At 36.6% G+C, this 16,898-nt stretch overlaps 1 protein-coding gene across 1 annotated transcript in view; it reads right to left on the reverse strand.

The window, feature by feature from the left end:
• LOC114300581 (potassium channel AKT1) overlaps positions 1 to 13,324 on the reverse strand; it is a 33,327-nt gene extending 20,003 nt beyond the window's left edge. The window contains exons 1-10 of the mRNA XM_082903216.1: positions 13,015 to 13,324; positions 9,044 to 9,409; positions 8,873 to 8,930; positions 8,460 to 8,777; positions 8,119 to 8,364; positions 7,932 to 8,030; positions 7,558 to 7,590; positions 7,232 to 7,417; positions 6,786 to 6,980; positions 6,613 to 6,688 (exon numbers count right to left, since the gene is read on the reverse strand). Coding sequence (XP_082759342.1) covers positions 6,613 to 6,688; positions 6,786 to 6,980; positions 7,232 to 7,417; positions 7,558 to 7,590; positions 7,932 to 8,030; positions 8,119 to 8,364; positions 8,460 to 8,777; positions 8,873 to 8,930; positions 9,044 to 9,409; positions 13,015 to 13,199 — 1,762 coding nt within the window. The 5' untranslated portion in view covers positions 13,200 to 13,324. The remainder of the gene's footprint in view (positions 1 to 6,612; positions 6,689 to 6,785; positions 6,981 to 7,231; positions 7,418 to 7,557; positions 7,591 to 7,931; positions 8,031 to 8,118; positions 8,365 to 8,459; positions 8,778 to 8,872; positions 8,931 to 9,043; positions 9,410 to 13,014) is intronic.
• Positions 13,325 to 16,898: the final 3,574 nt, after the last annotated feature.

Below are 16,898 nucleotides of genomic sequence, written 5' to 3' on the forward strand. Positions count from 1 at the left end.
GTTACAAATGGTCAAATTACAATGGCCTCATTTAAGACTAAACGGCTATCACGTATGGGCCGACCTTGCCTATAAACCGGCGTATCACTGGACATTTAATAGATACTCGGGCCGATCAATGCTTAAATATTCATTCAAACATGTATGCAATAAAACGAAACACGTATATACCGAATACGAACTGCAACGAAATATTTATAAATAGAACGTTTTTATTCAATCAAACAATAAATTACATAGTTTTAAACGTGATCTGCGTTTCAACCTTACAATGAGTATCCTTATACGGCGTCACCCTCATCCTCACTCTTCTCGACTTCAAAAGCAGAAAACAGAAAATGTTTACTCTGGTAGAGTGGCGATGCCGAATCAATGCCCGACGCTCGTAGAACTTCTGCGACCTGAGATGCCTTGATCCAACCGTGCCTAAATCCACGATTTTCACATCGGCATACCTCTTCGGCAAGCTTCTCCTTGGTCTTTTCGATTCCAACTTTTCGGCCTTCATGAAAACCTTTTTCATAGGCCCTCCCCTTGGCAGACTCCATTGCGAACATACTCGCCGTCTCACGATCGACGAGCGCGGTACTGATAAGCCGCTGGTAACCCTTTCTTCCACGATTGGGTTTCCCTACCCCGCGGGTTGTGCCTGAGCCACCCTGGCCTTCCTTAACTCACGCTCAGCCGCCTCCGCGCGAGCTTCCAAACTTCGAATACATTCCTCCCTCCTCTCCATTTCTCGGTGGGCAGCGCGCAGCCGCATGCCAATTTCATAGGCTGTGTAAAGCCCCTTCACCGCCCCGTAAATGCCTTCACGAAATACTTCGTAGTCCTGTCGACCTACCATTGACTGCTGAACCTAAGGAGGAAAAAATTGTCGAGCAAACTCGACCGCTACATTTGGGTCTCTAATGATCGAGTCCGCCTCTGTCATGGGTTTATTCCCCACAAATACTGCAATGCTTAATGGGCACGGATTCGCGTCAGATCCTCTTTCGACTCGGGGTTGCGGAGATCTGCCCTGTGACTGCTTATCCTGCCTGGGCGACCTGCTTCGACGTCGAGGAGACTGACGCCTCTCTCGATCCCTAGAACTCCTACTTCCTATGCACGAAGGTTCGCCACCACGATTCATATCTCCGCCTAGCTCAGCTAATGTCCTCGCTTCCCCTCTGCTGTTAAAGAAGAGTCTGTTCGACATTCAAGCGATGAATCTTCCTCCAACAGCTAGAGTCAGTTGTTCACTAAGCTTATAAAAGTTGTACCTTTGTTCCTTTATCCTTTACGGAGGCAGCACCCTCGAGGCAATCTCATTAATTATGAAAACCTCAATCGTCCGACACCGACTGAGTCGACCCTCGTGGGGCAAGGGCAGAATCCATGCGCCCATCCGGCGTATCATGTCCATGAGCCAACTACGGCAAGGGCAGATTTATTAATCTAATCGGCTTAAGGGTAGATTCATCAATATATTCGGCTTATACGCCCCAACCGGCCCATGAATCGATTCTTCAAAACTCTTAAATTCGTCTCTTCCGGCGCCCAAATGATCATGAACCGCTTGAGGCAGGGGCAGAATCCGTGCGCCCATTCGGCGTACCATGTCCATGAGCCAACTACGGCAGGGGCAGATTTATTAATCTAATCGGCTTAAGAGCAGATTCATCGATATATTCGGCTTGTGCGCCCCAGCCGGCCCATGAATCGATTCTTCAGAACTCTAAAGTTCATCTCTTCCAGCGCCCGAATGATCATGAACCGCCTGGGGCAGGGGCAGAATCCATGCGCCCATCCGGCGTATCATGTCCATGAGCCAACTACAGCAAGGGCAGATTTATTAATCTAATCGGCTTAAGGGCAGATTCATCAAACTATTCGGCATATGAATGATAAGTCAATATTGCCAAGATATTCAATCTTAGAAAGCTCAATAGAATAATCATTTTATCTAAAGTAGTAAAAGACAAAAATTCTTCACTAGCACAACATCACAAGCTGCGCATAAGTAGTAGTGAAATGACAAGGTAATTTTCATTAATAAATTGAGCGGAGATAGTAACCAATTTATACATGAAAACAACTCGGAACCAACAAAAGTCCTTAAAACAAAAACATACATCAAAAGTGAAAGCATTTCATAAAATTCGAATGCCTCCCAGATCAATCGTCGAGGTCAGACTCAAGTGGCTCAACGTCCACCTGCTCATATGGAATTGGCAAGTCCAATGTAACCCCAGCAGCATCAAGGGCCTTGAGCCACCCATGTTTGAATCCCCGATTCTCAAACTTGGGGACTTCATCTACGTATTCCTCGAAGGCGGCGTCTTTTCCTGCTTCAAATGCGGTAGAAGCCTCAGATTTGGCTTTTTCCTTGGCCGCCTTCAACTCTGCTAACTTAATCTCCACATTGTTAAGTGCCTCATTGGCTAGCCTAAGCGATTCTTCGCTCGCGTTCGCCCTATCTTCGGCATCAGAATGGAGCCGATCGACAGACCGAGCCCTTTCTAATTTGGCTTCGGCTCAGGCAATCTCCATTGCGTCTCTCATAACCTCAAACTCGGCCCTGCTCTTTTGACCGTCCATTTCTGACTGCAAACGGTCAATCCTTTCAAGGGCATCATGTAGGTGGCGGCCCAAGTCGGTGATCCTACCGACCGTCTGCAAAACGAGTTGGGATCGTCAGATACCATAGGCAAGCAAAATCAAAACAAGTTAAGGTCACCTACCAAAAGGGCCGACTGCGCAGATAGGGCTACGGCCACCAAATCCGGCACGACATGAAAGGATGCCTTATCAGCTGGTAGGGAGACTGAAGTCGCCAAGCTCAACGCTACCGCTGGGTCGGTAATGATGGATGCGTTAGAGGAAATCGGCGCGTCTCTGATCTTTGGTTGAACAATGAAAGGAACAACCACGTTCGAATTTTCTAAGCGAGGCCTTTTGTCAGCAGGACTATCTTCTAAATCGACCTCTCCCTCGGCGCTACACTTCTTGCCCCGCTCTTCCAGAATCAACCGTTCTTCAATGACCAGTTGTTCAACCTCTTTCGCTGTTTCGGCTGCTACAATCTGAACCGGCTCTTCAATAACGGGTTTGAAAGACTCAATCAAGACGGGTTCAGAACGGACGGCCTCGGCCTTTTTCCCCGCGGCCATTCGCTTGGCATTTTTCTTTCGAGCCATCTGCATGAGGTTTTCCCTAGCCATACTTTCAAAAAAATCGTCGGGTAGGTCTCCCAAACTTGCAAAAATATCTCCAGAAAAAAACTCTGCCCGACCCGAAGTGGACGGTGAGGCAGGCTAATTAAGTCCGGCTACCTTAAACGCCGAGTTTAGGTCCTCGTCGACCTCTTCGGCCTCCTCAGCGAACTCACTGGTTGGTTCGGCGACTACCTCTACCACCGGCTCCACGTCTTGCCCTAAATCAGAAGCTTCAAGACCAACTTGCCTAAGGCTCTTAAAGCTAGGGAAGATAAGAGCCGCAAGGTGTTGATCGCCGATTGGAATTGGAATGTTGTCTGCGGCCAAAAAAGTAGTATAAGTAGGCTCATATCGAAGAAGTATGTGGGCCGCTCTCCCTTGCTTCTGTACGTTTGGATGGCCGAAGTACCTGAGTGCAGTCGCAATCTGCACAAGGATTGCATCGTCAGTAGAAGTCAGAATCTTTTTCAATTTACTGCCTGCAAAAACAAAGGGTTAGACTTTGAGAGAAGGCTGAGTAAAAGAAAAGTTCAATAAATGCAAGAAGATACACGACCACCTAGTTCACCCTTCCGTCTGGGAATAGGGTCTAGGTGATCCTCGCCTTCGCCAAATTCCCAGTTCCCTCGGACATTGACCATTACGTCATCCACTCGCTTGCCAGAACTGGCAAGCATCGATACCAAATGATAGTCAGTATCCTTGGCCCTAAGAAAGTACCGCCCGAGCCGACCGAAAGATTAGGCTAAAGCATAGCAGTGCCGAATAGCCGGAATGCCAAGATCGATCCTGAGGCACCAGTTCAACTCTACGATCCCCATTACGATTCGAAAAAAATTCACATTGGGCTAAGAAGGAATCAGACCCCAATGGCGGAGGACGACCCTAAGGAATGGATGCAAGGGAAAACAGACTCCACCCTCCGCAATGGATAGGAGAGGCAAGACGATTGTGTTGTGATCCTCTCTCTCCATATCCAGAGTATTGTCCGTCACTAGAGATAGATGAACATCATCAGGAATATAAAAATGTCAACGGAATCCTGAGATACGACCTTCGGAAAGGAGGTCTTTCAGGTGCTTAGCCATTTTAGCAAAGATTCGAGGGTATACCAAAGCTAAAATAAGCATGGAAAGTAGGATCGCAAAGAAAGAAAGAAAACTTATGAGAGGTGAAGAAGACGAGGATAGACGAACGAAAGTTGCAGAGAAAAGCGTTAGAAGAGCGATACCGTCTGGGAATCCAAGAGGCCCAAGTATTTGAGAAAAGCATGCATTCGAAAGGACTGAAGTTTCAAATCGTATTAAATGCAAAAGGGGCACGAATGAGGCAGGAAAGCATAATGATGACCAAAAAGACGTGCGCGCTCTGACACATTGGGATAGGCAGAGCTGCCTAACTTATGTCTCGGCTTTTCAGAATCAAAACCAAACATGCCAGTTAACTATTGTCAATGGCGAGTTTAGGGGGCAATTGTGGGAGCTGAACAATTGGCAATGCCGGGAAGAGCGTACTCTGCAGAACAGACACTATTCGGCGTTATCCGGCGCGCTCAGGAGGCCAAATACAATAGATAGGCCGGATAAGCGTAAATCCATGGAGCCGAATATGAGAGAGGACAATGAGTAACGAGTAGGCCCTGGCCCCGAGGCCCAGTAAACGAGTATAAATACAGGAACTACAGATAAAGAATGGAGAGAAAAATGAAGGGTAAGAATCTCCTTGTTTAACTTAGAATACAAGTAACTTAAAGCTTGAGACTGACTTGTCCGTCGGAGTGCTAATTCTGGCACCCCCGTCGGAGTGTTTATCTCCTTTTAGGTGACTATTCGAGGACCCCTAGCATCTCCCAGGATTCGAAGGGTATTTCCGAACCACATCCCCACAGCTTCCATACTCCTTACGTCCAAGCTTCGCGTTTTTCTCAACAACATCACCGTACCTAAAAACACAACGACAATGAGCTACCCGACAGGTGTGTTGCTGGAAAACCCCTTCTGACAATCAAGTTAGCAATCATAGAGAGAGAAGAAGACAACATCGAAGATAGCTTTGTATCAAAAAAATTTAGACCTATTACATAGAGGCGCTGCAAGGTTTATATAGTTTATGTGCGCACTACCCTGCTTGCCCTCTCCTCGGCACGTGGATGTGTATCAACCTCTCTTCATCTTATACGTGTGTCCGACAATACTGCCAAACAGTATCGACAAAACAACTAAATAGTATTTACGTTCATGAACAATGGGTTTCCTTCTCTGCTCTTTAATTGGGCCATGTGGTGGCTATTGCCGAGCTATTCGCCATTCAACACGTGGTTGTTTACTCTAAGCAGCTTCTACCAATCGGCCTAGCTCCGAATGGGCCAAGTTCTGTCATGACCCAAATTTGCTTAGACGATTACAACGCGGCGAGATTAGCCCAGTCTATAAGTAGAACACTTCGGCTAAGGTAGTGGAGCTCGGTTAACCTTGCTTGGTGAATCCAATCCACTTCGGTCTCGTCCAGCTAACCGTAAAGCGATGGGCCAAGTTCGGCCCATAACGTTTACAACTTGGCCTTTTTGCACGGTCGAAACTCCCCTCTCAAGAAGTATAAGGAAAATGATCTGCAAACTAGGAAAATTTGAGGATGTCGAACGGGATGATATCATTAAATATTTGAATATTAGGTAATGTAACTTATTTGAATATTATATGGCACATGTCAGCGCGTTCCCAATAATGGAAATTTCAACTGATATCCTAATATCAGTGTGACAGAGAAGGAAAGTTTCCCATTCCTAAATGTCAATACTTTGAACCATTGTATGTATTATTGTTCATCTATATTAAAAATAAAAATACTTTTATTTTTGACAAATAAGGGTTCTAAGTATTAAACAATGATATCTAGAGTCGACAAATGTTTACAGCCCGGATAAAAATACAAAGAAAATCAAATATAAGTTTAGACTTTGCAATTGGATAATTGCAACCAGGATATACAAGTAGAATTGCAATAATTGAGGAGCACATAGATGATCAAATTGTCAAATGGACACAATATTGAAATTTTTGTTATAATATAACTTAATAGATCTACATCTAATTCAGCTTTGGAATGAAGGATTGGTTGAAATGCTATTTTGTACACACATACACACAAATGTATAAACTAAGCCATTATCTTTAAAAAACAATAAGATTGTTGTCATGTGTACTATGTGATCTACTTGACAAAAACAAAAGAGATAGATGGTGGAATCAAAAAATATTATTAAGAAAAACACTGATGATGAGAAAATTGAATATTGAGAAGTAATTAAAACAGCAAGAAGTAATAAAACGGAAAACAATCAATAATCAAAGTAGTGTTTGATATTGTTACCAAAATAGCTTTGCTAACTGATCGCATTGGGTCAAGAAAATACCTCTGCTATTAGGATTTGCTCCATAATCGAGCAGGAGAAGCACGCAATTCTCACTTCCTTTCGACGCTGCTATGTGCTGATTTTACATAGAAAAAAACAATGAAATTGTGACAAACCCATCTTTAGAAATTAATGAGAAACCACAATGCAAAAAGTCAGTGGCGTATGCACACCAAAGCAGATCTCTCGTTGTTATCTGATTCGTTTGGATCCAAACCCCGTCTCAACAATTGATCCAACAACAGGTCGTCTCCCCTAAGTGTAGCAAAGCATAGGCTTAGAGGTAGGTCCATTCTACCATGAGCAAGCATGTTCTCCGTCTCCAACAAAACTCCCTCCATTATCGGGTCATTCTGTTCTTTCAAATGCTGCCCACAAAACAAAGAAGTTGAAATTCAATCTCGAGTTTGAAAAAACAAACATATGCTTGTGTATTCGACTACAAACTATGTCATATCAAACATTAATGACAAAGATAGTGGATTAAACAAAAAAAAATGGGAAAATAAGAGGAATTTTTTGAGAAATGTTAGTCAAAGAAATACAAAATCCTACATCTAAATTGGCTTATTTTTACCGGTATGATCAAAATCTATTTGGGTATATCAGGCTTACATACCTGAAGGAGATTGTTCATGATTATGGTTCCATGTCCGACATTGGCTTGAACAATATTCAAGAATGTGGTCCGGTTCATACGCAGTAACTGGCATAATCGTTTAGTCCTCATTGTAAAGAGTTGTGGCCTATAACATAGCACACCAATCTCCCCACAAAGATCACCCGTGTTCGCCTCTCCAATGACCTGCAAGGATTAAACCATAATTTTACACTTGGGACATGCATTTTGTCATGGAAACTCTGAAATCTTTCGATGTCAAAGTTTCAATCAAGTCATTTTATTATTAGCAGACTCCTTTTGAGATATTCAAGATTCAGACTTACCTGTTCAGTTCCGTTTTTGAAGACCAGTAGCTCCTGTAAAACAATCAAACATTAAAAACTCCAAGAGAAAAGATTTACAATCGACTTATAGTAATCTATTTCTGTTCATTTTCGTTTTCATAATATTTTTTTTGAAAATAGACTAAAAACTAGTTCAGTGAAAATAAACTCCAAAAAGATGTTTTTTGAATTTTCAAGCACTATTTTTGCGCGCCAAAAAAAAAAAACTATATGAAAATGATGAGAGTATTTTTAAAATTTTCATTATTCTTTCATCAAATTAGTTTTTAGTGTTTTTTAGAAAATAGATTTTGAAAATGAAATCAGACCGTTCCAAAAAAAAAAAAAAAAGAAGGATAAAGCTCCATAATTACCACAGCTCCGGTAACAAGTATGTAGAAGTCTGTGGGCGCTTCGTTCTGCAATATCACGTCTTCTTTGGGAGGAAAATACTCGGCTTTCATCTCCGAAACCTTTGAAATTAATAAACCAGAAAACACAACATTAGGGGACATATTCGAGTGAAATACGCGGTGATCATGCTAAATCTTGGTATATTACCAGTTGGAAGAGCAAGTCATCGGACACGCCACGAAACAAGTACACCTTATCGACAAGGGAGTAGAAAAGAAAATGTGAAATGCTTGATCGGATGGCTTTTGGAAGCGAATCAAGAGTCTCCTTCTGCTGCAGGCCCTCCGAGTCTGTTCTGTACTTCAAAGATAAATGCGCAAGCATCTGATCTTGCAGGCGAGTAGGCAAATGGTTTCTCTGTGCAAAATATGATGCGGCTTGAATTGTATCTCTCTGTTTTAAAATACACGAAACAATTAATGGCATAATAAATAAACAAAATTAAAAGAGAATTCATAAAAAAGTAACAAATATTAGGATTTACTCACAAATTCTCTAGTTTTACTGGTACCGTGGACAACCAAGTTGGTCATATTTCCTATCAGATATGCTGTCAGTCCGAGGTTGAAGAACATGTAGAATATATCAAATACCATCTCCCTTGTATTTTGAGCATGCAAATCGCCATATCCAACAGTTGTGAGAGTAGTGATAGACCAGTAAATTGATGTCACATACCGGGTCCATAGGCTCTCGTGAAGGAAGTCATCCATGGATGCTCCAATCCATGTCTTTTTTGGGTCGCGATAATGTGCTGCAAGAAGGTAATAGAAGCATCCAGCACAGTGAACCGCGAAAAGGGTGACCTATAATTGCAACCAAAACAAAATAAAATGCTACACTGTTGGAAAAACCGATCACTTTGATGCAGAATAGCCCAAGGTTTCTCAAATTTACTTACACAAATAAGCTTTGCACATCGAACCCAAAAGTAGTTGAAGTTCCTATCTTTCTCCAATCTGTTTTTGAACAAAGAAAACGAGGATTGGGAATTACACGAATACACATTTCACCTATGCCATCATGCTATCTATAATTATATGCTCGTTAAGATTGAACGACAATAGTTTACCTGGCAAATAGAGCACTAACTCTACGAAGACGCCAGAGGCGAAGCATGTTGAATAAGCCACATGAGCGTAAAGGTGTAGGAGAAATCTTCCTAGCAAGTTCAGAAGGGAGTGTGGATACGACATCAAAGACTAGCCAAGAACTTGCATATTTCCAAGCAATTTGATTTCGATTGTCAACAATTAGGTAAGTTGTTTTGTCAAGGTATGCTACAAAGAACGTGAGAATGATATCGATGGCGAAGAATCCGTTGACAACATTGTCAGTAATGCCTAGTAGCCCTTCTGGCCTATCAAGGAAACCAAATTCGAATGGAGATACCCAAGCTGTGTAGATGACTAGAACAACCAAAAATGTCTCCCATGCCCTGCAAATATTAGTTTAACTGAGCTAATTTTAGTGGAAAGAGTGTTCTTCAACTTGGAAGTATCAGAACAATAATGCTAAGTGTACAGAATTATGACGCATTATCTACAAACAAAATGTAGTGTGGTCGCCACATAACAATAAGAAGGGATTTTTGTGCAGTTTTCTGAAGTTGGGTTTTTGTGTTTCATTCTTTTTGTTTCCCTCAGGTTCTGGTTTCTCTTTGTTGGTCTAGGAGGTTGGAGCTTCCTAGCTCCAAGCTTCTCTTTATTGATGTAATTTTCATACTTCGTATGTATTTATCATCAATAAAGCTTTTCTTTTGCCGTTCAAAAAAAAAAAAAAAAAACAATCAGAAGGGATTTCAACCACAATGCATTTTCTTTGCACTTAGCATTATTGGTATCATAAACCTCTGAGATTTGTCATATTAGTGAAAAAATTTCTTACATGGAAAAAACAAGACGGAAAATATCAAGTTGTAATTGTAGAACAAAAATTAGTGAGATCATTTTTTCCAAGCAAGAACAATAACCCTATGTTTGGATTGAGTGATTTGGAGAGAAAAGAAAAGAAATGAAGTGATATGTATTTCTCTTATTTATTTGGATAACCTAAGTAGAGAGAAATGAGAATAAATGTAGAGAATTTGATAGAAACTCATTTCTCTTATAAGCCTCATTTTCAATCTTCCCAAAAGTAGAGAGATTGAGAGAGAAAAGAAATCACTATTTTCATAATATCAATTTTGTCCCCATAAAAATAAAAGAAATAAAATGATTGAAAATATAAAAAGGTTATTTTGGTAATATAACATAAAATAATGTCTTTTCTTTTCTCTTAATGAAACCTAACCAAACAAGAATGAGAGAAATCACAATCATTTCATTTCTTTTATTTCTTCTTTATCCAAACAAAAAGGAGAGAAATCACAATCATTTCTTTTTTTTTCTTTCCTCTTATTATTTAAGTAATTTTTTCTTTTCTTTTCTCTCATAAATTCCCAAACATAGTGTAAAGAAGCCAAAATTATGCAGAAAAGAAGCAGAAGGGATTCTACAAGAAGAGTAAGTTGAAAAAAGTCCACGAAACCGAAAAAAGCAGATTTTAGAGGAAGTTGTTCAATAGAAGTAGTTGTTGTTAGTCTTTAGTAGAAATTTTAAAATTTCTTTCCAAAGTCAATCATATCAATAAAGCGGGTTTCGTCTTAGTTTTTGAAAAGCTAGTGATGAAACAAGATCTGGACTTGTTTGCAGGTGATAATGATGATGATTGATGTTCACTCCTGGCTCAATGTGCTTAACGAAAAAGGAACTCTATAGACATTTTAAAATTGTTTAGGGTACCTAAAATATAAAACTTTTTGACTCCAAATTTTAAAAAATTAACTGAAGATGAAAATAACTATAAAGCTTGGAGATGAAAGAAATGCTAAAAAGTACAAAAAAGATACTGACTGAACCATCAAAGTGATTCTGCAAAATAGTCAACTGGAATATTTTTCAATTGCTCCCAAATTGGTGGAGAAAAAAAAAAATTACTGTTGAAAATGTAGTGTGACAATTACATTTTTTTTTTTCTTCATAGAATCAAGTCCTTTCTTTTAAATTTTAAAAAATCATATTTTAGAATCCGAAACTACGAGTATGAAACACAAAATTAAACAGTGTGGTCGAATATAAACGGAATAAAAAATTTCAAAAGAAAATTTGGAAAAAGGCAGAAGAAGAATCAGTTAGTGTGGCATATTTCTAGAGATGGAGTCCTCTTTTCGAATCAAAATTTTCCATCAGACAAATCCAAAATTCAAAAGCACGAAAATAGAGCCAGAAAGAAAAATCATATTCACATGCTGTTCATGCTCAACCTACATCGTTAATCTTCAAATTTTCCAGGAAAGTGAACTAGAAAATTGCAGGCCACCAGTTAGGAATGATTTTGGTCTCTCACTTTTTTTACTGTGCAATTCCAAACCCATATGCACAACCAAAACTAGCAACAGAGAAATTTACCAGAAAGTGTTTCAAAGCAGATTATAATAAAAACTTGGGTAATTATATCGGTAGTCCTTGTATTTTTGTTCTGTATCATTTTGATTCTTATAATTTTAATTAACTCAATTTTGATCTTAATTTTAGATTTTGTGTCAATTTGATTCAATTGATAAAGTTGATTAGGATTTTTGAAGGAGTTTTATTGAATTAGTTCAGGTTAACCCACTAAGTTAAATAATTTTACAATTTTGTCTATAAAAACATAATACATGTCACTTATGTGAGTATTCTCTCAAAAAAAAAAAAAAATAAATAAATAAAAGACAATTGTAACCAATTAGCCTACATTGAGACAAAATAATAAATTTAGAGTCAAAATTGAGTTGATTAAAATTATAAAAATTAAAATATAAAGACAGCTGATATAATTTGCTGTAAAAGCATTTTGTAAAAAGGGACAAAGTGTATGAGAAGTATAAAAAATTAAATAAAAATAGATGGACCAAAAACAAGATCAATATTTGTAGAGTAATGCTACAGACTCCAAATAATCTTTCAAATATTTTATCATACCTCTCACATTGGTGTGGGACCCACAAGTTTGTGTGGATCCCATACCCATATAAGAGATTTGATTAAACATTTGATAAAAAAGAGAAAATAGTTATTACTCTTTCTAAAATTCATCAACCAGAAAACCTTATAGAAAAGAGAAAATTCATCTTAAAATGTTAATTTTTTGTTATAAAAAAAGTTTTGCTACTCTTTCTAAACTTTTACTTTTTAATAATAAAATTGTTATTACTCTTATCATATTGTGGAATCTTTATTAATACAATCAATAGGATATAGTGGAATTCTCAAGATATAGAATGTAAAATCACATATTAACAATTTTATTGACTTTCCTAAAAAAGGGTTTTTTTTTTTATTCAAAAATTTGTTTTTTCAACCAAAACCAAACAAGTTTTTTTCTCTGCACTTTTTTAAGTAAAAAAACCTGCTTTTTTGAGATTACCAATTAATAATAGTTTCTTGTATCCCAAGATTTTCCAAGAAAATAATTACACACCCAATTAGAAAAATAAACATAGACCTGAACACAAAAGATAGAAGAAAATCAACTATATTTATAGTGAAGAGCGAAAGTGATAGAAATTGAACTGAAAAATTAAAACAAAAAGTAAAAAATCTTGCAAGCATTTGATTAGGATGAAATGAAGAAGACAGAAATTTAAAGTAACTTCTTGCAAGCACAAATTCAATTTTTTTTTTTGGTTTTTTTTTTTTGCAAAAATATTTAAAACTAAATTATAATGCTAATATAATAATAATAATAACAATAACAATAACTTTTTAAAGTTTCCATTATTTTCCTACCAAACAAACTTTTTAAAGTTTCCATTATTTTCTTACCAAATAAAGTCAAAAAGTACACTTATTTAGTCTTTCCAAAATAGGCCTTAATGTTACATAGACTTTAGAACTGTAACAAGATACATATATGATATGCAAATAAAATAATATATTACATATATACAATACAAACACACACACACACATATATATATATGAGAGAAGAGAGAGAAGATGAAGATGACTGAGAGAGAACCTGTAGCGGCCGTCATAAGGGGAGATAATGAATCTGTGGAGCTTAACAGTCCGGTTGCTTCTAGCACCCAGAGATGGAAGAATACCTGTTGAGATGCTGTAATGGCTTCCATCTCTTGACAACTGTTCAATTTCTTCCTCAGAAGCACCACACATTCCTCTTTTATTACTCCTCCACATCATCATATTTTGACTCTGTTTTTGCAAAAACACTTTTCTACCCACTGCAGAGAAACTGATGACAAGCTTTCTTTCTTTCTTTCTTTCTTTCTTTCCTTCTCTGTTTCTATATGTATGTATATAGAGGCTATATATATATATAGAGAGAGAGAGAGAGAGCAAGTCCTAGTTGTTTTACTTATTTTTGGTCCATTTGAGTAGAAATTTGAAAATGAAACTGAAAAAAAATAGATAAAATATAAATAAAATAATTTTGTTTCACATAGTTTTTTTTTTTCTTTTTAAATCTTTTTTCAAATCTCTCAGCCAAACACAGCAATAATAAAGGATTTTGTAATTCTCTGCCCTTATCCTATATGATATTGATAGTGTGGATTTTTGGTGCATGCTGTGACTACATCCATGCTGTCATTCTCCGTTAAATTTATTTGTGATCATATTTTAATGATTTAAATTATTTATGTTATAGAGCTTATATCATTTATATAAAAAATGAATTTAATTAGATAAGTATAATTTCATGATCAAGTCAAGTAATAATCTTAAAAAATTATTAAAATGATCTTGGCCATTTATTTATTTTTTCTGAATAAAAATATGGTCTTATTGTGGGTTACAAATATCTAATTTACTTATTTTTTTCATAAATAATTTACTTAACAAATTTTACAATATTAATAATTCAAATTATTAAAATAAAGAAAAATGCGGCAGACCCCCACCAAAACCGACCCCCAGTGACCCCCAGTGCCACGTGGCACTGGATGATTGGAAGGAAAGAAAAAAAAAAAAAAAAAAAAAAAGGAAACTGGCCAATGGGGTTGAGCTGGGGGTGCTGGGGGTGCCCCCAGCTGGGGGTCCCTAGCACTTCTGTAAAATAAATTTAAAACATGCCTTCAAAAACTGACAACATAGTATGATATCTATCTTTTATAGCACCAACCCTAGTTCGTGGCTAATGGGGGTGTCGGGATTCAGTAGGTGTTAATTTTGCACTAATTTAAAAAATAAAAATATTAATAAAAATTAGAATTATTTACATCAAAATGTCTTCAATAATTAATGACTATCAGTTTACATTTATTTATAAGGAAAATGTTTGATAGCTTAAAATTTTGTGGTTCAAATGGCTCAAATCTGTCAAAACGACGTCGTTTTACACTCAAAATCCGTCAAAATGACGTCGTTTTGAGTGATTTGAGCCATTTGAGCCACAAAATTTTGAACTACCTATCATTGTTGTATTTATAAATCTCTACATTTTGACATATCAACTATAAAAATTAACCCTAAAAGATAAAATGATATTCACTTAGTTGAAGGGATCTGAGTATAATTAATTCTAAAAATTAGAAAGGTAAATTAAGAAGTTTAGAAAAAATGTAATTAATTCAACATTTTTGACGTAATTATATTGATATTCCTTTTAGTAAGATTAAAATGATTGAAACTGATGCAAATAATAGATAGCCACTGAAATAAATAAAGATAAATATATATTTTAGTTTAAAAAAGATGATAACATCATTCTTTTTTCATTTATATCACTAACGAATTATTCATAAAAAATGATTCAAATGTTAAATAAATTAAAACCTTAAGAGTGGTTAATGTAATTATGTAAAAAGTATTTTTTTTCAAATCTCAAGAGAGGGAAGTGTAATTTATCAAAATTAGAAACAATATAGTCTATTATATTACAACACTAGTGACCTATATTTTTATCTCAAATTTCATTCACAAAAATCGATCTATGACTCAAATTTATTCTGTATATAGAGTTCACACTGTACCAAATCAATCTCTACCATACAATTTCAATCTGGGTTTAACCTAGATAACTTTTTTGGGCAAATAGAATTATTGTTTATATTAATTAGAGTTAAAGATGTAAAATGATAAATAAATGAGTAACAATGAATGCTAAGTGCTATGTTTTACTGTTTTAATCTTATTATATTGATCAAAATTAAATCATATATATATATATATTTGATAAATATAATCAGGACAGAGTTGGGGTAGAACGAGGTATGGAGAGAAAAATTCATCACATCTCTATTTCGTCGTTGGGACAGAGAAAACCCACACAGGGTGAGGCAGGGATACAAGGGCGAGGAAAAATTGTCATCTCTATTTTCAAGAAAGGGCGATTCTATTTGCACCATAAATTATCTTGCTACACCCTTTAATTATATTTTTTTTGTTATAATTTTATCTTTGTATCAAATTACAAATATATATATATACAAAGTTTAAAATTTTAAAATCCTAATTTGTCTATCGCCCATCTCCTTCAACCACATCTATTGTTGACGTTAGCGTTTGCTCCACTCATAGCCACATTCCAACCCCTCCACATCATCTCTCCTTACCACCGCAAACTCCTTTTCTTTTTGACCACCCACATCAAGCTATCCCCTTTTTTGGCCACCATTGTAACCGCTATTTTCTCCACCTCGTCACCTTACCTCATGGTCCCCACCCTTTTCCCTCCCTAATGGTCCCTACCCTTTTCCCTCCCTTACGACCACCACCCTTCTTGTATCTTGCCTCTTTTACTCCTCATTTTCTTATAGCACTCATTTACCCTTGAAACCCTATCTATCTCTTTTCCTAACTCCCCCTTCTCCCTAGGCCCCTTTTCTTTTCCACCACCTTCATAGCCTCGTTACCTACCCTCAAAGCTCTAACCTCCCTCCCATTTTCGCTAGTCTCTAGTCCTTTCTCTTTGTCAATATCCTAAGCCTCTCCCCTGACACTCTTATGCACCTCTCGTCCCTTTCTATTTCACTACAACAAATGGCACTTTTGACAACTAAATTTTTTGATTGCTAGACTATCATTGAATAATTGTCGGGAAAGATAATTGGCGACTAAAAAAAATTTAGTTGCCGATAGTCCTCAATTATCGACTAATGTTTTCATTGCCAAAATCTTTCATAAAAAATTAATATCGTATTTTCAGCGACTAAAACATTTCATCACCAAAAATCCTCAATTGCCGACTAATGTTTTAGTCGCCAAAAGCTTTCAAACAAATTAATGTTGCATTTTTAGCGACTAAAACATTTAATCATCAAAAATTGAAATTATTTAGGACGATTAAAGTTTTAGTCGCCAAAATTTTTTTTGTTATTCATCTTATTTTTATAGCTACTAAATGTTTTAGTTGCCAAAAGTCTAAATTTTTTTAGCTACTTAAAATTTAGTTGCCTAAAGTCCATTTTTTTAGCTACTAAATGTTTTAGTCGCCAAAAGTTTCAATATTTTTAGATACTAAAAATTTAGTCGCCTAAAGTCTGATTTATTTTTTGGCCACTAAAGTTTTGGCCGCCAATTTTTTTTTTCATTTTATTTATTTTTTAGCCACTAACTATTTAGTCGCTAAAAATATGTACTTCCTTTTTGGATACCAATTGTTTAGTCACCAAAAACATGATTTTAGGTTGTTTTATTTATTAATTTTTCCACAACCTGTATGTATTCTGTGCAACATCTACCATCTATATAAAAAAAAAAAAAAAAAAAAACATATATTATCAACTATTCCGTAATTTGCATCCATTCACTTCCAACCATCCAAAAAAGAATAACTTTTAATATCAAATTTCATACAAACTAAGTATATTCTAACCTAAAATAATAATTTCATACAAAATATAGAATCAAACGAAAACATGTTCTCCGTACACACAAAAAAAA

The sequence above is a fragment of the Camellia sinensis genome, chromosome 13, assembly GCF_055761805.1.
Source record: "Camellia sinensis isolate YWXY chromosome 13, ASM5576180v1, whole genome shotgun sequence".
Classification (NCBI taxonomy): domain Eukaryota; kingdom Viridiplantae; phylum Streptophyta; class Magnoliopsida; order Ericales; family Theaceae; genus Camellia; species Camellia sinensis.